Source organism: Salmo salar, chromosome ssa14 (genome assembly GCF_905237065.1).
Source record: "Salmo salar chromosome ssa14, Ssal_v3.1, whole genome shotgun sequence".
In the NCBI taxonomy this organism is placed as follows: Eukaryota; Metazoa; Chordata; class Actinopteri; order Salmoniformes; family Salmonidae; genus Salmo; species Salmo salar.
The window spans coordinates 35,444,154-35,468,943 of record NC_059455.1 but is presented as its reverse complement, the minus strand read 5'-3'; the positions used below and the strand labels follow the sequence as shown (position 1 = coordinate 35,468,943).

General features: G+C 44.7%; 1 protein-coding gene across 2 annotated transcripts in view; it reads right to left on the bottom strand.

The window, feature by feature from the left end:
- Nucleotides 1–24,790, bottom strand: part of LOC106569477 (capping protein, Arp2/3 and myosin-I linker protein 3) — a 51,892-nt gene that overhangs the window by 5,179 nt on the left and 21,923 nt on the right. For both annotated transcript variants that reach the window (XM_014140859.2, XM_014140861.2), the window contains exons 6-31: nt 23,768–23,862; nt 23,353–23,423; nt 22,676–22,749; nt 20,247–20,322; nt 20,014–20,102; nt 19,717–19,811; nt 16,768–16,854; nt 13,089–13,198; nt 12,923–13,000; nt 12,172–12,248; nt 9,155–9,259; nt 8,664–8,733; nt 8,489–8,570; nt 8,289–8,385; nt 8,142–8,196; nt 5,475–5,647; nt 5,086–5,154; nt 4,550–4,643; nt 4,265–4,363; nt 4,051–4,170; nt 3,838–3,951; nt 3,443–3,618; nt 3,257–3,344; nt 2,970–3,083; nt 2,818–2,884; nt 495–682 (exon numbers count right to left, since the gene is read on the bottom strand). In XM_014140859.2, coding sequence (XP_013996334.2) covers nt 495–682; nt 2,818–2,884; nt 2,970–3,083; nt 3,257–3,344; nt 3,443–3,618; nt 3,838–3,951; nt 4,051–4,170; nt 4,265–4,363; nt 4,550–4,643; nt 5,086–5,154; nt 5,475–5,647; nt 8,142–8,196; nt 8,289–8,385; nt 8,489–8,570; nt 8,664–8,733; nt 9,155–9,259; nt 12,172–12,248; nt 12,923–13,000; nt 13,089–13,198; nt 16,768–16,854; nt 19,717–19,811; nt 20,014–20,102; nt 20,247–20,322; nt 22,676–22,749; nt 23,353–23,423; nt 23,768–23,862 — 2,563 coding nt within the window. The remainder of the gene's footprint in view (nt 1–494; nt 683–2,817; nt 2,885–2,969; nt 3,084–3,256; nt 3,345–3,442; nt 3,619–3,837; nt 3,952–4,050; nt 4,171–4,264; nt 4,364–4,549; nt 4,644–5,085; nt 5,155–5,474; nt 5,648–8,141; nt 8,197–8,288; nt 8,386–8,488; nt 8,571–8,663; nt 8,734–9,154; nt 9,260–12,171; nt 12,249–12,922; nt 13,001–13,088; nt 13,199–16,767; nt 16,855–19,716; nt 19,812–20,013; nt 20,103–20,246; nt 20,323–22,675; nt 22,750–23,352; nt 23,424–23,767; nt 23,863–24,790) is intronic.

Sequence of the window (24,790 nt, the reverse complement as noted above, 5' to 3'; positions counted from 1 at the left end):
GAAGTGCAATATATAGAAAAAAGGGGTGCCATTTGGGATTCAGCCGAGGAATCTGATAGGCTGCCAATAGAGAGCTCTATTCAGAGCTCAACATGATTCCTCATGACCAGATCACTAACCTGGTATAACCGATTTAGAAACGCTTCTAACAACGACTAAAAAAAACAAATAGACAAACGTTGCCTCTCAGATTGGAGAATGTCATAAACAATGTGACAGATTCACAGTCATAAAGGAACTTATTTTTGGAATGCCTCTGGCATGAAAAAAAAAACAGGATGACAAATTTGAGCATAAAAGGAAAGTGGATTTTAACTGTGAGGTAAATAGAAAATAAAGTAAACTCTGTTTGACTCAGATGCTAGGTCCAGCACCCACCCCTCGTCCATACCCCCTACGCACTTGTGAAGATATGAGAAGGTTGGACAGGTACAGTATTGTAGAAGCAATATGGTGGAAAGTCCTAGAGGTTGCTATGAGCCCAAAAGACTCACTGTGTCCAGAGGGACTTGTCCTCGGCTGTGCCTTCGAGGGGGCCGCGGCCTGGCGTGCGTCACGTGGTGCAGTGGTGCACCATGGGTAGGCAATGTGGATAGACACTCCCATGATGCTGAGCGGGACAGGGGGGCAGAATGAGACAGGGCCGAGGGAGGAGGAGAGGAGGTGGGGTCATCTCCCAGACCTGAGAGAGGGAAAGAGGGGTGGGTCAAATCAAATCACTTTTTTTTGTCTCATGCGCCCTGAATACAACAAGTGTAGACTTTACCGTGAAATGCTTACGTACGGGCCCTTTCCCAACAATGCAAAGTTAAAAAGTAAAAGAAATGTGCGAAATAAAAAAGGAAATAGTAACACAATAAAATAACAATAGCGAGGCTATATACAAGGAGTACCAGTACTGAGTCAATGTGCAGGGATACGAGGTAGTTGAGGTAATATGTACATATAGGTAGGGGTAAAAGTGACTAGGCAATCAAGATAGATAATAAACAGAGAAGCAGCAGTGTATGTGAAGGGCGTGAAAGTGTGTGTGTGTGTCAATATACATGTGTGTGTGTTTTGTGTGTGTGAGAGTATATAGTGTGAGTAAATAGTCTGGGTAGCAACTTGATTAACTGTTCAGCAGTATTATGGCTTGGGGGTAGAAGCTGTTCAGGAGCCTTTTTGTCCCAGACTTGGTGCTCCCGTACCGCTTGCAGTGCGCTAGCAGAGAGAACAGTCTATGACTGGGGTGGCTGCAGTCTGACAATTTTTAGGTCTTCCTCTGACACCGCCTGGTATCGAGGTCCTGGATGGCACGCACTATCCTCTGTAGCGCCTTGCAGTCAGATACCAAGCAGTTGCTATACTAAGCGGTGATGCAGCCAGTCAAGAAGCTTTCAATTGTAGACCTGTACAATCTTTTCAGCCTCCTGAGGGGGATGAGGCGTTTTCATGCCCTCTTCACAACTGTGTTGGTTCGCTTGGACCATGATAGGTCCTTAGTGATGTGCACACTGAGGAACTTGAAGTTCTCAACCCACTCCATAACAGCCCTGTTGATGTGAATGGGGGGCATGCTTGGCCCTTCCGTTTTCTGTAGTCCACAATCAGTTCCTTTCTCTTGCTGACGTTGAGGCTGACAGGTCTCTGACCTCTTCCCTATAGGCTGTTTCATCATTGTCGGTGATCAAGCTTACCACTGTTTCGTCGTCGGCAAACTTAATGATGGTGTTGGAGTTGTGTGCGGCTACGCAGTTGTGGGTGAACAGGGAGTACTGGAGGGGACTAAGCACGCACTCCTGAGGGGCCCCCGTGGTGAGGGTCAGCGTGTGTTGTTGTCTACCCTGTTTGAGTTTTTGCTTGTAAGCAGGAATCAGGAGGATAGAGTTATGGTCATATTTGCCAAATGGAGGGCGAGGGAGAGCTTTGTATGGATCTCTGTGTGTGGAGTAAAGGTGATCTAGAGTTTTTCGCCTCTAGTTGCACAGGTGACATGCTGGTAGAAACGAGGTGCAACGGATTTCAGTTTTCCTGCATTAAAATCACCAACAACTAGGAGCGCCACCTCTGGGTGAGCATTTTCTTGTTTTCTTATGGCCCTGCACAGCTCATTCAGTGCAGTCTTGTGGCAGCATCGGTTGTGGTGGTAAATATACCACTACAAAAAATATAGATGAAACTCTCTTGATAAATAGTATGGTATACAGCTTATCATGAGGTATTCTAACTCCGGTGAGCAGAACCTCAAGATTTCCTTAATATTATAGATTAGACACACTACCCTTGAGTTTGCCCGATGCTGCCGTTCTGTCCTGCCGATATATTGAAAAAACAGCTAGATTTATATTTTTCATGTCCTTGTTCAGACACGTCTCGGAGAAACATAGTATATTACAGTCCTTCAGATCATGTTGATAGGATAGTCTCGAACGGAGCTCGTCCAGTTAATTCTCCAGTGATTGCACGTTCACCAATAAAACGGAGGGTAGAAGCGGTTTATCCATTCACCAACAGTCTCGTCAGGTCACGCTGGCCTCTAGAACACCACCTCTTCCTTTTTCGAGTGTCAGGGATTTGGGCCTGGTCCGGAATGAGCTGTATGTCCTTTGCTGCCGACTCATTGAAGTAGAAATCCTCATCCAAATCGAGGTCAGTGATCACTGTTCTGATGTCCAGAAGCTATTTTCAGTCATAGGAAACAATATGTACAAAATAACGCAACTAATAAAACAGCTGCTGTTCTCTCCAGCGCCATTCTCGTCAAACGTATGTTAATGCACAAATAATGCCCTGTAAAAAAGACTAATATTGATTTAGTTAATCAGGTGAGCTTACTCAGTCTGGTGGACACGGGCCGAATCCTTCGGGTTCTGGCGCTGCGCTTCTTGATGGCAATGGTGTCCTAGTTAGACACAGAGAAAGGAAAGGAAACGTGATAGAGCAATGGAAAAATGCAATCATACACATACAACCACCCACACACGTACGATGTTCATGCCCAGGCCTTCCTCATCAGGGAAGTCCAGAGAGTCTGTGATTCTGATGGTGTGTCTGCCTGTTCCTCCATCATCCCAACGCTTCACCTGGGACACCTGACGAAGCTGAGACAACAAAGCCATCTACTTGTTAAGACTACATGAACTGGTGTGAGAAAAAGAGTAGACAAAACTGAGACTGCACTAAGTCACTGTTGTAGATACATTTGCATAATTTTCAGCCAGATCAAGACTCTGAGACACAGATAGAGAGAGATAGTGTGTGTGTGTGTTAGTACCAGGGCTTTGTGAGTGGTGTAGAGCTCCTGAAGGATCTGATCCACTATGGAGTTGGTCAGATAGGAGACCACAGACAGCTTCACCTCCCTGAGAGAGAGAGAAAATACTTCCTTCAAATTCCTTCTTCTTTCTCTTTAGTCTAGACCCTTTTCATCTCCTCTCGCATTTGTTCTTCCCACACTTACTCCAGGGCTCTGTTGATATCCTGTGCTGCTCTCTCCATCAGGGCGGTGCGGATGGTGGAGCGAGGGATAGAGACGCGTTCTGAGATGGAGGAGAGCGGAGGGTTGAGTCTCTCTGCTGCAGAGGAGGACATGGGACACAGCTCCCGACACAGAGACACCATGGAGTCCACTATCACCTGGGAATAAACGGAAGTCAGTCATTATAGCAATCAATGTGTTAGTCCCTCATTCAATAAGTCCTGTCTCTGATAAGAATCACAGTACCTGTATTTCCTTATCAGCAACCTTGACCAGGTTTCCTGTAAGGGAATACATCTATCCATCTACAGTATCTATTTCTGAATGAATCCATCATAGTCCAACCATGCAGGGGAGAGGAGTGTTAAGTAGTCTACCTGTAGTTCCTTATCAGCAGCCTTGGTCAGCTCTCCTGCCAGAAAGTCCAGTTTCTGTCTGACAGGCCCATCCACTGAGAGAACATGAACCAGCTCACACAGAGACGGGTATAGCTGAGAGGGAGAGAGAGGAGCTTAGAATATATAAACACACACAGTATAGGTGAGAGAGACAGAAAGAGGGGTTTAGAATATACACTAACACACACTTACCGCACGAGAGTTTCTGGCCTCCTTCAGGACCTGTCTGGCAGTCTGCAGCTCCTTTCCTTCTTCTGAGCCTCGGAGAACACACACCTGCTGGTGTACGCGTACACACAGCCGCTCCATCACCTGACACACACACATTCACACTGCCGTCAGTCTGTGGAGTTTTGACTTAAAGACTGTCTTCTCGTAAAAATCACAGTGCACACAGTATTCGTACCTGTTCAGCAGTGCTGGTGACCAGGCCCTGGTGTAGACGCAGAGCCTGTTTCTGAGAGAACCTCTGGGTCTGGTTGTTCCTCAGCAGAGCATGCTGGATCTGACAGATGGAGGGAGGGTATGTGATGGAAGAAGAGTGAAAGAGAGATGGTTTTACAAAGTAAACTGAACAGAGGAGAAATAAGTACATATGAGAGATGGATATGAGACATAAGCTGTTGAAAACAGTCATGATGTCAAGGTGTGATTAAGTCATGGTGGGATATCACACCCCCAGGTAACCCACCTTGGTCAGTGCTTGGTCAATCTTCTCAGGTGCGCTTCGGTATGCCTGTGTGACATCACTGAGGGGGATAGGCATGTACTGCAGGGTGAAGTTACTGTAAAGAGAGAGTGAGAAAGGGATAAAGAAGAATCATTAAAAATCCATAACTTTGATATGAATAATTACAGCTACCTTGCCTTTAACTAGTACAGAATGGAAAGGCTTGAGGCAGGTAGCGGATAGCGTTCTAATATATTAGCCTCTTTATGTGAATCCTTGTCACTAGAACTCACACAGGGAGCTCTATCGCACAAACAGGTCAGAGTGCTGATGAAATGCTGTGCAATGAGAAACACTTGACTGCAAAGCAAGCTCAAAGATACGTCTGTCTATGGACTTTAATGAGAGTCTCTCGTGTTCAAGTTTGTTTGAGTGAGTGGGAGAGAGAGGGTCTGTGTGTGTGTGTGTGTGTGTGTGTGTGTGTGTGTGTGTGTGTGTGTGTGTGTGTGTGTGTGTGTGTGTGTGTGCGTGTGCGTGTGTGTGTGTGCGTGTCTCACTGTTCCAGGCACCGAGCCACATCTTGGAATCCTGTAGCCGTGGTGTTATTACGATCCCACGTCACACTCCTTAGAAGGATCAAATGGGAGGAAGAAAAAATAATGAAAGAAAGATATAAATGGAGACAGAAATAGGTCAATAATTGACTTCATAACTACGTCTACAGCTCACATACATGACACCTGTCAAATTACAAATTCAGAATTGCAAAACATGAATAACCTTACAAGTGCTAATTAGTTGTAATGTGTTCACTACAGAGTGTACTGCACAGCCGTAACACAAACCGCCTCAATACATTGTCACTGCATTACCTACAGCATAGCAACTGTATAATGACTCCCCCCCCAGAACCTCTTCTCCCATCCCCTCCCTCATTCTCTCTTACCTGAGTGTAGTGTTGATTTGCAGGGCTTTGCTGAGCATCTTAGCCCCCGCATCCTCCAGGCTGTTCCCACTCAGATCCACCTTGCGTAGGCAAGCATTGCTTCCCAGAGCATTCACCATCACTGTGCCCCGAGAGCGCAGGCGCGAGTCAGCCAGAGAAAGGGACTGCAGGGCCTGAGGAAAGAAGGATAGATAGAGGGATGGAGAAAAGGAGAGGGAGAGCAAGAGAGAAATGGTGCAAGAGAGGTTAAGGGCTTAGGCTCTTAAAGTGAAGTTGTGAAGTGTGTGTGTGTGTGTGTGTGTGTGTGTGTGTGTGTGTGTGTGTGTGTGTGTGTGTGTGTGTGTGTGATGCGCGGGTTGACTCAAAACCCGCAGTCCCCATGGTTATATCTGCAGGGTGGTCGGGTTTAGGGTCATGAAATAGTGTGTATGAAGGGCGGTGGCGAGTTGAATAAAGAGAAAATAATACATAAAAAAACATGAATACATAATTATTGTGCAATACAGTGCATTCAGAAAGTATTCAGACCCCTTGACTTTTCCCACATTTTGTTACGTTACAGCCTATTCTAAAATGGATTAAATTGATTTCCTCATCAATCTACACACAATACCCCATAATGACAAAGCGAAAACAGGTTTTATGACATTTCTGCAAATATATACAAAAATAAAAACCTTATTTAAATAATTATTCAGACCCTATTGAGCTCAGGTGCATCCTGTTTCCATTGATCAACCTTGAGATGTTTCTACAACTTCATTGAAGTCCACCTGCGGTAAATTCAATTGATTGGACATGATTTGGAAAGGAACACACCTGTCTAAATAAGGTCCCACAGTTGACAGTGCATGTCATAGCAAAAACCAAGCCATGAGGTCAAAGGAATTCCCTGTAGAGCTCCGAGACAGGACTGTGTTGAGGCACAGATCTGGGGAAGGGTACCAAAACATTTCTGCAGCATTGAATGTCCCCAAGAACACAGTGGCCTCCATCATTCTTAAATGGAAGAAGTTTACCACCAAGACTCTTCCTAGTGCTGGCCGCCTGGCCAAACTGAGCAATTGTGGGAGAAGGGCCTTGGTCAGGGAGGTGACTAAGAACCCGATGGTCACTCTGACAGAGCTCCAGAGTTCCTCCGTGGAGATGAGAGAACCTTCCAGAAGGACAACCATCTGTGCAGCACTCCACCAATCTGGCCTTTATGGTAGAGTGGCCAGACGGAAGCCACTCCTCAGTAAAAGGCACAACAGCCAAAAGGCTGAGATTAAAACCATGAAAAACAAGATTCTCTGGTCTGATGAAACCAGATTGAACTCTTTGGCCTGAATGCCAAGTGTCACATCTGGAGGAAACATGTTCTGTGTGCTTAAGGTCGTTGCCCTGTTGGAAGGTGAACCTTGGCCCCAGTCTGATGTCCTGAGCGCTCTGGAACAGGTTTTCATCAAGGATCTCTGCACTTTGCACTTTTCATCTTTCCCTCGATCCTGACTAGTCTTTCAGTCCCTGCCACTGAAAAACATCCCCACAGCATGCTGCTTCTTTAATCAGCACAACAGTTTTCAGCTGTGCTAACATAATTTCAAAAGGGTTTTCTAATGATCAATTAGCCCTTTAAAATGATAAACTTGGATTAGCTAACACAATGTGCCATTGGATCACAGGAGTGATGGTTGCTGATAATGGGCCTCTGTACGCCTATGTAGATATTCCATAAAATCTGCCGTTGCCAGCTACAATAGTCATTTACAACATTAACAATGTCTACACTGTATTTCTGATCAAAAATGTGAATGCAACATGTAAAGTGTTGGTCCCATGTTGGTCCTACCTCTTTCAAGGTATCTGTGACCAACAGATGCATATCTGTATTGCCAGTCATGTGAAATCCATAGATTAGGGCCTAATGAATTTATTTCAATTGACTGATTTCCTTATACGAACTGTAACTCAGTTATATATTTGAAATTGTTGCATGTTGCGTTTATTTTTGTTCGGTGTATTTAAATTCCGGACTCTGACATTGCTCGTCCTGATATTTCTTCATTCCTTTATTTTTATTTTGGGGATTTGTGTGTATTGTTTTGTATTCTTACAGTAGGTATTACTGCACTGTTGGAGCTAGAAACACAAGCATTTCACTGCACCTGCGATAACATCTGCTAAATATGTGTATGCGACCAATAAAATTTGATTTGATCTAAAAAGGCCTATAAAAAAAAGAAAATCACTCCATCTCGGACTGTAGGGCGTATGTTTTATATTTACAGGCTAAGGTTGGATGCAGGCCTTAGATTCTCACTTTATCACATATAGTCGGGTTGTTGCGGAAGGGTTATTGGCAATTGCAGGCGGATAAACAAACAGCTGACTGGCGCATCACTAGTGTGTGTGCATATGTGTGTGTGTGTGTGTGTGTGTGTGTGTGTGTGTGTGTGTGTGTGTGTGGTGTCTTTGAGTGCTGTATGTTCATGTTATTTTTGTGAGTTATCAGCATCAACAGCAGTAAATAATGGTGTCAGTTCATCATCATACAAGGGTATGGCAGTGTGTGGGTGAGAAGGTTAAACATGTGAGTACATAAATATACCTGTATCGTACATGTATGAGTGCGTAGGAGAGTTTGTGTGTCTCAGTGTGTGTGTTCAAATGCATTATACAACTCACACACTCTTCATCTTGCACTAGCTGAACTAGTTTCTGCAGAATTTCATGTAGTACCCTGCAGACAAAGAATTGGCAGTGTAAGACACAACATCCATCTTCCCAGTGCGTGTTTCTGAGTGCCTGTGGCGAATGGATTACTGTCCCTACCTGCCCTTGATGTTGAAGTTCTTGCCCAGCAGCAGGTGTTTGAGGGAGGGGTGTCTGGAGAAGGCTGGGATGACACCCAGCAGGTCGCCATCCAACCCTGAGACCAAAGACAGAAACACAGAATAATCCATTTTAACTGCCATATGTTAGCCCTGAAAAGGCTCATAAGACTGTTGCATGCATAAGGGTCACTCTCTCACCGTTGTCTGATATGTCCAGAGTTCCGATGCAGGCCACTCTAGGAAACAGCTCCTGGAGCACCCCGGCACCTGCAGACCTCAGCTGAGAGAGGAAAGGAGAGAGAGAGTGAAGACTAAATCAAATGGAGAGACAGGAAGGCAAGGTAATTCAGACTGTAGCAGATGGGCACTTCACCTCACAGCCGCTGATGTCCAAGTGTAAATCAGTGATGTGAGGATTGGAAGACAGGCCCAGGAAGAGAGCTCTGAAAAATGGAAGGAGGGAGAGAGAAGCGGTCAAGAAACATCAGTGCATAGCAAACTAATTATTATTTTTTTCTTTTAATTGCTGTGACTGATTTTTCATAAATGTTCCTAAAATGAAACCACGTGGCTTTTCTATTCACACACTGAGTGGTTCTGCAGCAGTCTTAAAGGATTTTGGAGAAAAGGAGCTTAGAGATTACTAAAACTACTTTGCCAAGGACCAGTAAGTGCTTAAAGTGAAAAATGCAAGAGGTGTGGTAAAAAAAAAATACACACCTTCACTTGATAGGAAGTTTAGATTTACCAACAAACATGATAAAGAATTCATGTAGGGTAGGTAAATAAATAATAGACTGAGTTAGCTGGTCTTGAGTGAGTCCGTCATTTTGGCAGTTGGCCAGAGCGGAGTCCCTATCTCACCTCAGGGTGTCCAGAGGAAGCTTCATAGAAGACAGGTTGACGTGTGCGAGACTGAAGGCTGAGCTGAAGAACTGCCTGAAGACAGGAAGAGTCTCCCTCACTTTCCTGAAAGATAAAGAGACAGGGAGAGAGGTAGAGAGGGGGAGAGAGAACAAATGAAAAAGAGAGAGAATGAGAGAGAGAAAGAAGTGAGAAGAATAGACATTAAGGCTAGGTCACCATTATTGCACAGTCAACTGCAGGAAATGGCAGGCCTTCAAATAACTACTAAACTCAGCAAAAAATAAATGTCCTCTCACTGTCAACTGTATTTATTTTCAGCAAACTTAACATGTGTAAATATTTGTATGAACATAAGATTCAACAATTGAGGCAAATCGAACAAGTTCCACAGACATGTGACTAACATAAATGGAATAATGTTTGCCTGAACAAGGGTGGAGGGGTCAAAATCAAAAGTAACAGTCAGTATTTGGTGTGGCCACCAGCTGCATTAAGTACTGCAGTGCATCTCCTCCTCATGGACTCCACCAAATTTGCCGGTTCTTGCTGTGAGATGTTACCCCACTCTTCCACCAAGGCACCTGCAAGTTCCCGGACATTTCTGGGGGAAATGGCCCTAGCCCTCACCCTCCAATCCAACAGGTCCCAGACGTTCTCAATGGGATTGAGATCCGGGCTCTTTGCTGGCCAAGGCAGAACACTGACATTCCTGTCTTGCAGGAAATCACGCACAGAACGAGCAGTATGGCTGGTGGCATTGTCATACTGGAGGGTCATGTCAGGATGAGCCTGCAGGAAGGGTACCACATGAGGGAGGAGGATGTCTTCCCTGTAACGCACAGCGTTGAGATTGCCTGCAATGACAACAAGCTCAGTCCGATGATGCTGTGACACACCGCCCCATACTAGAGCACTTTTTGCTAGTCCTGTCTGGTCCAGCGACGGTGGGTTTGTGCCCATAGGCGACGTTGTTGCCGGTGATGTCTGGTGAGGACCTGCCTTACAACAGGCCTACAAGCCCTCAGTCCAACCTCTCTCAGCCTACTGCGGACAGTCTGAGCACTGATGGAGGGATTGTGCGTTCCTGGTGTAACTCGGGCAGTTGTTGTTGCCATCCTGTACCTGTCCCGCAGGTGTGATGTTCGGATGTACCGATCCTGTGCAGGTGTTGTTACACGTGGTCTGCCACTGTGAGGACGATCAGCTGTCCATCCTGTCTCCCTGTAGCGCTGTCTTAGGCGTCTCACAGTACGGACATTGCAATTTATTGCCCTGGCCACATCTGCAGTCCTCAGGCCTCCTTGCAGCATGCCTAAGGCACGTTCACGCAGACGATCAGGGACCCTGGGCATCTTTCTTTTGGTGTTTTTCAGAGTCAGTAGAAAGGCCTCTTTAGTGTTCTAAGTTTTCAAAACCATGACTTTAATTGCCTACTGTGTGTAAGCGGTTAGTGTCTTAACGACCGTTCCACAGGTGCATGTTCATTAATTGTTTATGGTTCATTGAACAACCCTTTACAATGAAGATCTGTGAAGTTATTTGGATTTTTACGAATTATCTTTGAAAGACAGGGTCCTTTCTCTTTTTGCTGAGTTTATGATATCAGAGAATGTGAACAACACGAAACAGTTTAACAAAAATAGTTTTGTATCAAACCATCTGCTAACACAACTAGGCGTTAAATCTTTTCCTTGTGGACCCAGACACACACTTCAGCGGCACATATGTGGTTGTACACCAGATGAAGAATGAACAAATTGTAATCATGTTAGCAGATAACAGAAGCATCCAGGCATTTCATTGTAATACAGGGGACGGAATGTTCCTAAATTGTAGAACGTATAATTTACACCCATTTTAGCCTGACCATTCAAATAATTAAACAGAGAGGAAGTGGAGAGAGGCAGAAAGATAAAGAAAGAGATAGCAGACAAGGGGTTTATGGGGGCTCATGCCAGAGCATGACATTATGATAACAGGTCTGTGTTCCCAACATGTGCTATCCGACCTATGGGCTCATCAGCATAAATCCTGTCAGACGGGGCTGCAGGCAAGAGACTTAGGCTGGCTTTAGTCACATAGAGATGAGCAACAGATACACACAGCACAGAACGGCCAGGGTAAACACTGCACAATGTTACAGTCAATGCTCTGGGAGGAAAGAGAGACACAGAGAAAGAGAGAGAGAGGATAGCGCTGGCTGTTAATATTCATGAGTCTTTCCCTCTTATCAGCTCAAACAGATTTATGTCCCGTTTCATGTGGCGCGATCAGAGCTCAGGCAGAACCACCACGGCTCCAGTGGCTGCTACCACACATACAGCTGATTACCATGACCTAGTGAAGGACAGACACACAGAAAGGGAGGGAGGGAGCGAGCGAGTGAGAAAACAATCAAGAGAGAGATGCAATAGAGAAAGAGAGGCATGGAGAAAGAGAGGAATGGTGATATTAATAGTAGAAAGAGAGAGAGAGAGGGAGATAAATAGTAGAGAGAAAAGAGCTGGAGCGAGGGAGGTGAGTGGGTGAGTGAGAAAATGGTGGCGCGAGAGCCTGGGGATTTGAACAATAATTCCCTTCTAAAATTAGTCTCATTTTTCAGAAACTTTTCCATAATGGAGTAATATGCAGAGCAGCGATGGGGTTGCTGCTCTGCCAGTCCTGAGGGAGGCCAGGTGAGAGATGGATCTGCTCCTCCAGATTGTTCTGATCCAAACTAGTTAAACACCGGCTCAGAGACAGAATAGATAGATGAGGGGGCAACTTGTACAGTTGCACACATTGCTATCTAATTCGGTCTAGGTGGTAGGTACAGGGGTAAATGCCCATCTGTGATAGAATGTCTTGTGCTGACTCCTTGGAGTCCATGTAGACTGGAATGTCTACATGGACACTTTCCTCGGGGATGATAAGCTGTCATGTAGGCTTACTGGTGGTTGCCCCTCAGGGACAAATTAAGATAAGTAAATAGAAATGGATTAAGGTCCATTCAAGGGGATAGACAGACACCTCACCTGTGAGAGAAGCAGTTCTTGGAGAGATTCAGGTAAGAGAGATCAGCACAACATCCCCTCAGCAGATCACCAAATAACTGTTATGGAGAGAAACCAATACATTAGTAATCATTATGTTTACACAACAACAAATACATACAAATATCAATCATGAAAATAAGCTTTGCAGTTTCATGGTCATTTTCCTAAGAGTCAAGATTACAATCTGTTAGCAAAAATGCTAATGTTCTGACAAATCTATTAACAGTAAAAGAAAATTACAATTTGAAAAAGGTCCACCAGACTCTCGACAGGGGAGATTACATTGGAGAAAACAAGATATGAAACCAATAACATCGTCACGATAACTCATCCATAAAGAGAGTTCTCTCCTTTCATCCCAAAAAGACACCAGAGGAAGAAGAGTGAGTTGGGAACAAGTAATGACAGAACAGAAGCTTTCCATCTCAGAATACACTAATATTCTATTCAAAATTCATGCTCAACATTAGAGGTAAATTCTTCCTGTTTTTAGGGACGAATGTTCCTCCCAAAATTATACAGATGAAATGTCATGCTCATACATTTGTAGAACTACAGAACTGTTATATAGCCCAATTAGCGCATCCACACCTCCACTTCAATTACTACAAAGTCCACGTCATTATGCGTGTTAGTTAGATTATCCTGATCATAGATCAGACAGTGTATGTTAAGCATCTTTAACTGTATAATCAAAGCATGAAGCACTCAGAGTGGAGACACTACTAACCAAGTCCACAGTGCAGTCGGTCCCAGAGAGGTCCAGATAAACCAGGCAATTAGTCTGGGCTAGAAACAGGTACATGTTCTGGAGAGTGATAAACAGAGAGACAGTCAGTGTGTTTGTGTATGTTGCATGCGTGTACTGTATATGTGGAGTTTATGTGTGATCTCACCGTAGCATCCTCCCCAGACAGAATCCCAGGGTTCTTACTCAGGTCCAGGTGAAGCAGAGAGTTGGTGTAGTCATCACTTGAGCAGAGGGCCTGGGAGAGAGACACCACACCTGACAGAGAGAAAAATTTACCAATTAACAAATAGTCTGTTAACATAGAGAAAATACAGTAACTGCAGCAGGGGAGGGAAAGAGTCCCAGGTCAGCACTATTAACCAGAGCCAACCAGTAATCACATAAAACCCTCCATCTGAAACCAAAATCAGCACTATTAACCAGAGCCAACCAGTAATCACATAAAACCCTCCATCTGAAACCAAAATCAGCACTATTAAGCAGACAACTATCAGAGCCATCCACTAATCACATAAAACCCTCATCTGAAACCAAAACACATATGTGTATATAATCGGCCATTACATTAGAGCAGCAAATTAAAATCTATTTTTAAATCTCTTCATTGCAGAAAATACAGTTTCTTCTTAAGCAAAACAAAATAGTAAGAACAGGTTTGAGCAAGTGTTCTACCAAACTGTTAGTAACTTGCCCTGTGTTCTACCAAACTGTTAGTAACTTAGCCCTGTGTTCTACCAAACTGTTAGTAACTTAGCCCTGTGTTCTACCAAACTGTTAGTAACTTAGCCCTGTGTTCTACCAACCTGTTAGTAACTTAGCCCTGTGTTCTACCAAACTGTTAGTAACTTAGCCCTGTGTTCTACCAAACTGTTAGTAACTTAGCCCTGTGTTCTACCAAACTGTTAGTAACTTGCCCTGTGTTCTACCAAACTGTTAGTAACTTAGCCCTGTGTTCTACCAAACTGTTAGTAACTTAGCCCTGTGTTCTACCAAACTGTTAGTAATTTGCCCTGTGTTCTACCAAACTGTTAGTAACTTGCCCTGTGTTCTACCAAAATGTTAGTAACTTAGCCCTGTGTTCTACCAAACTGTTAGTAACTTGCCCTGTGTTCTACCAAACTGTTAGTAACTTAGCCCTGTGTTCTACCAAACTGTTAATAACTTGCCCTGTGTTCTACCAAACTGTTAGTAACTTAGCCGTGTTCTACCAAACTGTTAGTAACTTAGCCCTGTGTTCTACCAAACTGTTAGTAACTTGCCCTGTGTTCTACCAAACTGTTAGTAACTTAGCCCTGTGTTCTACCAAACTGTTAATAACTTGCCCTGTGTTCTACCAAACTGTTAGTAATTTAGCCCTGTGTTCTACCAAACTGTTAGTAACTTAGCCCTGTGTTCTACCAAACTGTTAGTAACTTGCCCTGTGTTCTACCAAACTGTTAGTAACTTGCCCTGTGTTCTACCAAACTGTTAGTAACTTGCCCTGTGTTCTACCAAACTGTTAGTAACTTGCTCTGTGTTCTACCAAACTGTTAGTAACTTGCCCTGTGCTCCACAAAACTGTTATTAACTTGCCCTGTGTTCTACCAAACTGTTAGAAATGTAGCCCTGTGTTCTATCAAACTGTTAGTAACTTGCCCTGTGTTCTACCAAACTGTTAGTAACTTGCCCTGTGTTCTACCAAACTGTTAGTAACTTGCCCTGTGCTCCACAAAACTGTTAGTAATTTAGCCCTGTGTTCTACCAAACTGTTAATAATTTAGCCCTGTGTTCTACCAAACTGTTAGTAACTTAGCCCTGTGTTCTACCAAACTGTTAGTAACGAACCACATACAGTGGCAGAACTAACTCTGCTCTACCAAACTACTGCCACCATATAGTAGATTATGTTCATCCCTAATTCGCCTAGATTAAAGAGGAAATTAGCAGACAGCAGACAGGCATGTTGCATTGTGCTGTACTCAGAGGAGGCAATCCTTCTTCTGTAAATCTATCTAGTTTCAACGTTTATTTGTCACGTGCACAGTGTAAAACAGTACAGTGAAATGTTTTCTTGTAAACTCTTTCCTAACAATACAGTATTCACTATCAAGGTGAGTAAATATATAAACTCAAAAAAAGAAACATCCCTTTTTCAGGACCCTGTCTTTCATAGATAATTCGTAAAAATCCAAATAACTTCACAGATCTTCATTGTAAAAGGGTTTAAACACTGTTTCCCATGCTTGTTCAATGAACCATAAACAATTAATGAACATGCACCTGTGAAACGGTTGTTAAGACACTAACCGCTTACAGACAGCAGGCAATTAAAGTCATGGTTATGAAAACTTAGAACACTAAAGAGGCCTTTCTACTGACTCTGAAAAACACAAAAAGAAAGATGCCCAGGGTCCCTGCTCATCTGCGTGAACGTGCCTTAGGCATGCTGCAAGGAGGCATGAGGACTGCAGATGTGGCCAGGGCAATACATTACAATGTCCGTACTGTGAGACGCCTAAGACAGCGCTACAGGGAGACAGGACGGACAGCTGATCGTCCTCGCAGTGGCAGACCACGTGTAACAACACCTGCACAGGATCAGTACATCCGGGCATCACACCTGCGGGACAGGTACAGGATGGCAACAACAACTTCCCGAGTTACACCAGGAACGCACAATCCCTCCATCAGTGCTCAGACTGTCCACAATAGGCTGAGAGAGGTTGGGCTGAGGGCTTCTAGGCCTGTTGTAAGGCAGGTCCTCACCAGACATCACTGGCAACAACGTCACCTATGGGCACAAATCCACCATCGCTGGAACAGACAGGACAGGCAAAAAGTGCTCTTCACTGACGAGTCGCAGTTTTATCTCACCTGGGGTGATGGTCGGATTCGCGTTTATTGTCAAAGGAATGAGCATGACACCGAGGCCTGTACTCTGGAGCGGGATCGATTTGGAGGTGGAGGGTCCATCATGGTCTGGGGCGGTGTGTCGCAGCATCATCGGACTGAGCTTGTTGTCATTGCAGGCAATCTCAACGCTGTGCGTTACAGGGAAGACATCCTCCTCCCTCATGTGGTACCCTTCCTGCAGGCTCATTCTGACATGACCCTCCAGTATGACAATGCCACCAGCCATACTGCTCGTTCTGTGCGTGATTTCCTGCAAGACAGGAATGTCAGTGTTCTGCCATGGCCAGCAAAGAGCCCGGATCTCAATCCCATTGAGCACGTCTGGGACCTGTTGGATCGGAGGGTGAGGGCTAGGGCCATTCCCCCCAGAAATGTCCGGGAACTTGCAGGTGCCTTGGTGGAAGAGTGGGGTAACATCTTACAGCAAGAACTGGCACATTTGGTGCAGTCCTTGAGGAGGAGATGCACTGCAGTACTTAATGCAGCTGGTGGCCACACCAGATACTGACTGTTACTTTTGATTTTGGCCCCCCCTTTGTTCAGGGACACATTATTCAATTTATGTTAGTCACATGTCTGTGGAACTTGTTCAGTTTATGTCTCAGTTGTTGAATTTTATGTTCATACAAATATTTACACATGTTAAGTTTAATGAAAATAAATGCAGTTGACAGTGAGAGGACATTTCTTTTCTTGCTGAGTTTATATATAAATAGATTTGAATCATAAATGTGACAAACATAAGAGAACATAAACCATAGGACCCTGTATGGCTCAAGAGTCCCATGAGTAGGGCCCAGTGTCTTTTTTTCTCTCCTGAAAACCCCAGGCCCAATATGAGGTCATGAGGTTCCGAGAGCAGTGGAGTGGTGACCATCACATGGGGGCACTGTGGCCCAGGGGACAGAGGGAGGAGAGAGGGATTAACACACCCTTAGAGGAGAGGGACGTCTTGGAGAGGTTGAGCAGACGAAGGCCTTTGTTGAGGCGACACACCAGTTGGATGAGGTTTGACACTCCTGGAGAGAAACGCATATGGGAGTAAGTTTGTCAGAGTGAAAGAAACACACACACACACACACACACACACACACACACACACACACACACACACACACACACACACACACACACACACACACACACACACACACACACACACACACAGAGAGAGAGAGATCAGAGAAAATACACACAAACACACACCCTTGACAACACCATACACTAGCGGTCAATAGTTTTAGAACACCTACTCATTCAAGGTTTTTTCTTTATTTTTACTATTTTCTACATTGTAGAATAATAGTGAAGACATCAAAACTATGAAATAACAAATATGGAATCATGTAGTAACCAAACAAGTGTAAAACAAATCGAAATATATTTTATATTTGAGATTCTTCAAATAGCCACCCTTTGCCTTGATGACAGCTTTGAACACTCTTGGCGTTACCTCAAACAGCTTCATGAGGTAGTCACCTGGAATGCATTTCAATTAACAGGTGTGCCTTCTTAAAAGTTAATTTGTGGAATTTCTGTCCTTCTTAATGCGTTTGAGCCAATCAGTTGTGTTGTGACAAGGTAGGGGTGGTATACAGAAGATAGCCCTATTTGGTAAAAGACCAAGTCCATATTATGACAAGAACAGCTCAAATAAGCAAAGAGAAATGACAGTTCATCATTACTTTAAGACATGAAGGTCAGTCAGTCCGGAAAATGTCAAGAACTTTGAAAGTTTCTTCAAGTGCAGCCTCAAAAACCATCAAGCGCTATGATGAAACTGGCTCTCATGAGGACCGCCACAGAAATGGAAGACCCAGAGTTACCTCTGCTGCAGAGGATAAGTTCATTAGAGTTACCAGCCTCAGATTGCAGCCCAAATAAATACTTCAGAGTTCAAGTAACAGACACATCTCAACATCAACTGTTCAGAGGAGACTGTGTGAATCAGGCCTTCATGGTCAAGTTGCTGCAAAGAAACCACTACTAAAGGACACCAATAATAAGAAGAGACTTGTTAGGGCCAAGAAACACGAGCAATGGAGATTAGACCTGTGGAAATGTGTCCTTTGGTCTGGAGTCCAAATTGGAGATTTTTGGTTGTGAGACGCGGTGTGGGTGAACGGATAATCTCTGCATGTGTAGTTCCCACCGTAAAGCATGGAGGAGGAGGTGTTATGGTGTGTGGGTGCTTTGCTGGTGACACTGTCTGTGATTTATTTAGAATTCAAGGCACACTTAACTAGCATGGCTACCACAGCACTCTGCAGTGATACACCATCACATCTGGTTTGGGCTTAGTGGGACTATCATTTGTTTTTGAACCAGACAATGAACCACACACCTCCAGACTGTGTAAGGGCTATTTTACCAAGAAGGAGAGTGATGGATTGCTGCATCAGATGACCTGGCCGCCACAATCCCCCAACCTCAACCAAATTGAGATGGTTTGGGATGAGTCGGACTCTCGCTACATATTCGTCGCCAAATCCACTGTCTCCAGGTCCGCTATAAGTCTTCGCTAGGTAAAGCACCTTCTATAAGCCTTTGCTAGGTCCACCTTATCTCAGCTCACTGGTCACCATAGCAACACCACCAGTAGCACGTGCTCCAGCAGGTATATTTCACTGGTCATCCCCAAAGCCAACACCTCTTTTGGCAGCCTTTCCTTCCAGTTCTCTGCTGCCAATGATTGGAACGAATTGCAAAAATCACTTAAGTTGGAGACTTATATCTCCCTCACTAACTTTAAGCGTCAGCGGTCAGAGCAGCTTACCGATCGCTGCAGCTGTACACAGCCCATCTGTAAATAGCCCATCCAACCAACTACCTACCTCATCCCCATATTTGTTTTTGTTTTTCTGCTCTTTTGCACACCAGTATTTCTACTTGCACATCCTCATCTGCACATATATCACTCCAGTGTAAATTGCTAAATTGTAATTACTTTGCCACTATTGGCCTATTTATTGCCTATCCTTACTTAATTTGCACACACTGTATACAAATGTTTCTACTGTGTTATTGACTGTACGTTTGTTTATCCCATGTGTAACTCTGTGTTGTTGTTTTTGTCGCACTGCTTTGCTTTATCTTGGCCAGGTCGCAGTTGGTCATGAGAATTTCTTCTCAACTGGCCAAGCTGGTTAAATAAAGGTGAAAAGAAAAATTAAATAAATAAAAGAGTGAAGGAAAAGCAACCAACAAGTGCTCAGCATATGTGGGAACTCCTTCAAGACTGTTGGAAAAGCATTCCAGGTGAAGCTGGTTGAGAGAATGCCTAGAGTGTGCAAAGCTGTCATCAAGGCAAAGGGTGGCTATTTGAAGAATCTTGTATAACAATTTTGGTTACTACATGATTCCTTTATGTGTTATTTCATAGTTTAAAGTCTTCACTACTATTTGACAATGTAGAAATTAGTAAAACCCTTGAATGAGTAGGTAGGTGTTCTAAAACTTTTGATTGGTAGTGTGTACATGGTCAGCAAAATCAACACATACACATTTGTGCATAATTTAAGCAGACAAACAGCTAATCTAGTACATGGCGTCTACAGGCACACAGTGATGTGAGTGGGAGTGACAGGTGTCAGAAAGGCACATTCTGATGTACTAATGAGTTCTTGGCACGCAGACAACCCTGACTCACATTGGAGGACACACACACACACACACACACACACACACACACACACACACACACACACACACACACACACACACACACACACACACACACACACACACACACACACACACACACACAATCTGCAGAGTAAACAGCAAACACTGAGAAAGATGCACCCATACTGGCATTCACACACATTACTGATGCTGAAAAAGAGTGAATGAGTAACAGAGTGCCTCTGAGGCTCCTGTACCTTGGGTGTCCAGGGGGTTGTGGGCCAGGTTGAGCGAGTGGATCACAGAGGCAGGGTTTTCAGACAGAGCTGTCGCCATTTTCTGAGGAAAATCTCTAAAATAGTCAATATAGAGAGAAGATGGATTAAATATTGTTTTGATGCTTGCTGTGATACATTATACATCAGAGTATGTCTGAGTCATGGTAGAGAAAAATCTAAAGTCAAGAGTGAAGTCAGAATGGCAAGACAAGAATAAGACAGATAAAAGAGATGAAAGAGATAAATGACATATCAGGAGGATGGGAGGAGTCTCACGATTTGAGGCCAGCATTCTCCAGAGTGAGTTCTTCCAGACTGCTGGACTTACTGACGGTGTGAAGGACCTGCTCCAGCACCTCTGATCCCTGGGGCGACACAGAGAGAGACTGTTACATGAACAGGCTCCTGTTCTAACCAACTAGGAAAGAATGAAAACCTGGTAGCCTTGTCTAAACACAGACAGAAAACTAGATATCACATGCAATCAGTAATGTAGAGTGGATAGTTACAATGCGCATGTCTTTGCAGTAGAGTTTGGTGAACCAAGTGTTGTACGCCATGGAAGCAACCATCACCGCCAGGTCCCTGAAATAGACACACACACACACACACACAATTTCAGCCTTAGATTTAAAAAAATGAAATAATACATTCCTACAGCCAAACAAAAAAACTATCTCCAGCAAAACAACTTCATCAGAGAGAGCCGTAGGGATGGATTGAGAAATGATGTATGATTCTGCAGCACACTCTCCCTGTTGGGGCGGTGGGAAAGAGCGAGATAGAGCAAAACTGATAGCGAGAGAGCCCGAGGAAGGAGAGAGGGCAGAGAGGAGGATCGATGGGCTGACTGAGGGAGGTCAGGTCAGGTCAGTGGATTACTCAGTGTGAGGTTCCACAGAGCCATGTTTTGATCCTAGCCAACGGCCTAAAACCATTTATCCTGCCCAACACACCATGTGTCCAGTAGGAGGGAGAGACAGAGGGATGCAGGAAGATAGACAGACAGGGTGACGGAAGGAGAGAGACAGGGGGGCGGAGGGAGAGAGAGAGACAGAGGGAGAGAGAGAATCAGAGTGAGAGAGAGAGACAGAGGGACAGAGGGAGAGAGACAGGGACGAAGGGAGAGAGACAGGGAGGGAAACGGGGACAGAGGGAGAGAGACGGGGAGAGAGACGGGGCGAGAGACATGGGGATGGAGGGCGAGAGACAGGGGGACGGAGGGCGAGAGACAGGGGGACGGAGGGCGAGAGACAGGGGGATGGAAGGAAAGAGGCAGAGAGCGAGAGAGAAAGTGGCAGAGAGAGGGAGCAGCAAACAGAGACCAACAGAGAGAAACTGCAACAGATTAAGAGAGATAGAGCTCTTAAAGGGGAATGCCCTCAATTACATTAGGGCCCAGTCCAGTGTATGGCTGAGGGCTGCGTTCTCATTTCACATGCCATCATGGAGAGGACTTCCCTCTGGCTGGCCAAATGATGTGTGTGGTATGCGTGTGTGTACACTCCACAACCTCTCCCAGTGTTCCCCACCAGCCAACAGCAGCACCCTCTTACCCTGGATTACTGGCACGATTTCCCTGAATCAACAATTCCAATAAAAGGGTGAGCTTCTCTTCTAGTCCATGTCTACGAGTGCTATCCATCTCCTTGGGGCCTGTAGGGCACTAGAGCATGACAGACTGCCAGCTATACTCTAGAGACACACATTCACAGGAACTAGGTTTAGCTCGCTGTGGGGGTGAAGTTTGAACCCCCTGGGTTATTCCTGCAGGGCCAGACAGGCAGCGGAGAGAGAAAGGTGTCCACAGGAAGTACAGTAGAAGAGTACAGCAGTCAGCAGACAAAGCATGGTGTCGGAGGCTGTAACTGTAGAAGGCAGAAATCAGAAGAGATTGGGGGAATGTGAAATGACGGCCCAGAGTGATGCACCACAAATGCCTCCTGGTAGGGAGACAGGGAAGTCGGACAGTCAGAGGGTCAGCCTACAGGACGTGCTGGAACTAGAGCACCTGACAGTCACTTCATAGGACTACAGTCAAGTCTCAGATCACCTGCACGTTATTCTCATGTCATATTCACATCTCAGAACAAGCAGCAGCAGCTGAGGGCACGTTATTCTCATGTCATATCCACATCTCAGAAAAAGCAGCAGCTGCTCTTTGTGGGGTCCAGCAAAATGAAGGCAGTTTATACAATTTCAAAAACATTACAATACATTCACAGATTTCACAACACACTGTGTGCCCTCAGGCCCCTACTCCACCACTACCACATACCTACAGTACTAAATCCATGTGTATGTATAGTGCGTATATGTGTGTGTGTGCGTGTGTGTGTGTGCGTGTGTGTGTGCGTGTGTGTGTGTGTGTGTGTGTGTGTGTGTGTGTGTGTGTGTGTGTGTGTGTGTGTGTGTGTGTGTGTGTGTGTGTGTGTGTGTGTGTGTGTCTGTATGCATGCATGTGTCTGTGCCAATGTTTGTGTTGCTTCACAGTCCCCGCTGTTCAATAAGGTTTTTTTTATCTGTTTTTTTAAATCAAATTTTACTGCTTGCGTCAGTTATTTGATGTTAGAACAGAACAGGTGGTGTACCTGCTGTCCAGGGTTACAGAACAGGTGGTGTACCTGCTGTCCAGGGTTACAGAACAGGTGGTGTACCTGCTGTCAAGGGTTACAGAACAGGTGGTGTACCTGCTGTCCAAGGTTAGGGTTACAGAACAGGTTGTGTACCTGCTGTCCAGGGTTACAGAACAGGTGGTGTACCTGCTGTCCAGGGTTACAGAACAGGTGGTGTACCTGCTGTCCAGGGTTACAGAACAGGTGGTGTACCTGCTGTCCAAGGTTAGGGTTACAGAACAGGTTGTGTACCTGCTGTCCAAGGTTACAGAACAGGTGATGTACCTGATGTCCAGGGTTACAGAACAGAACAAATGGTGTACCTGCTGTCCAGGTGGCTGAAGTCCAACAGGTTGAACTCCCTGTTGTCTTGAGAGTGATAGATAGTGTCCACATCCTGAGAGAGAGAGAGAGAGAGAGAGAGAGAGAGTGAGAGTCAGGTTACAATCCTGAGAGAGAGAGAGTTAGGTTACAAATGCTGTATGATGATACCAGCGACACTATAATACAACTTCATTAATTGAATACTACATCCAGAGGATGTATTGTGGATGTGGTACAGAGTGGTATTCTATTTTTCTTTTTTTTCTTCAAAATGTTGCCCCTTTTTTTGCCCCAATTTCATGATTACAATCTTGTCTCATTGCTGCATGACTTCGAAACATGACCCACCAAGCCGCTCTTCTTAACACCTGCTCGCTTAACCCGGAAGCCAGCTGCACCAATGTGTCAGATGAATCACTGTTCAACTGACGACCGGGGTCAGCCTGCAGGCGTCTGGCCCGCCACAAGGAGTCGCTAGAGCGCAATGAGCCAAGTAAAGCCTCCCCTAACCCGGACGATGCTGGGCCAATTGTGCGCCGCCATATGAGACTCCCAGTCACTTCCGGTTGTGACACAGCCTGGGATCGAACCCAAGGCTATAGTGACGCCGAAACACTTCGATGCAGTGCCTTAGAACGCTGCACCACTTGGGAGGCCCACATAGTGGTATTCTTACCCACTGCACTTCCTCCTTACAGCCGATGCCATTATAGTCACACAAAGCTGCGTAGGTCTCAGAGAAACCACCTGAGAGAGGGAAAGTGAGGAGAGGAAAAGGAGAGGGGCAAGAGAAGAAAGAGAAACAGAGCAAGAGGGGGGAAGTAAATATTGAGGTGAGATTAAAGACAACAGCATGAAAGAACTTCAGTTAAAAGAGATTAAAATCATAACTGATCAGATACAGTCATAGATTCATTAATTCATGAATTAATACAATTATGCTCCAGGTGAATTTAAAATGTGTCACTGACTGAACAGATTGAGTGAGTGAGTGAGTGAGTGAGTGAGTGAGTGAGTGAGTGAGTGAGTGAGTGACTGAGTGACTGAGTAGCAGAGTGATGACTGACTGATTGACTGAGTAGGCGGCTCACCACAGGTTTTCTGCGTCTCTACAGATGATTCAGAGTTTGGTGAAAACTTTTGTACTCCATCAGAGACGTCCCCCTCTGCTCGACAGATGGCCGGACTGAAAGACAGAGAGAGATGAGGGGGAGAAGAAAAAGAAAGATATTAACTCAGTCAGTGAAAATATGGATATAGTACTTATTACGCATGTTTGTGACGTGACTGTACTACTACATTAAATGCACAGTATCCTTGATCAAGTTGTACAGTAGATCCAACCCTATTGTCTGGTGTTATGTCTGACCCTAATCATCCTTAGTTCAATAACCCTAACTAACCTTTAATCCATTACTTTAACTTACTCTAGGTCCTTTAACTACAGTTTCTCTGGATCCTGTTAAATGATCTGCTGGAAAACAGTCCTTTTGGAAGACGATATACATCACTGTGGATGAGCCTCTCAGAGGTCAATACCCAGAACACAGTCAATCCTTTTTTTGTGACCAACTTTTTATTATTATAAAAAACAAATTTTTGAGGGGTTCAGAACACAGACAGGCAATTGTATTCAAAAAGTACATACATAAAGAAACTAAAAACAGTAGAAAAATAAAATAACCTTTATTTGTCCTAACTGTCCCTACTCCCCTCTCCCTTTCTCAGCAGGTGCAACCCATCCTATTCCTCCCTCTCTCCACACCTCGGGCTCATGTTGTGGAAATATCTATGTATAAAACAAAACATCATGGGTAACTCATCTTATGTTTATATAATTGTTTGTGGGACCACGGCACACATGAATAAAATCAGCCTGCATACAGTACATCGATATTCTATACTGATATTCAAAATACAATTTACAAATTCAATCACACAAGCTATAGAGAGCTCTATTGAAAGAATGTCAATATAATGTAGAGATGGAGAATGGCAGCGCCAACTATGCTCGACACAGACCTGGCAACCTGTGACCAGAAGGTCTTCACACTGGGGCAATCAGTCCCACATCATGTGACCAGGAGGTCTTCACACTGGGGCAGTCAGTCCCA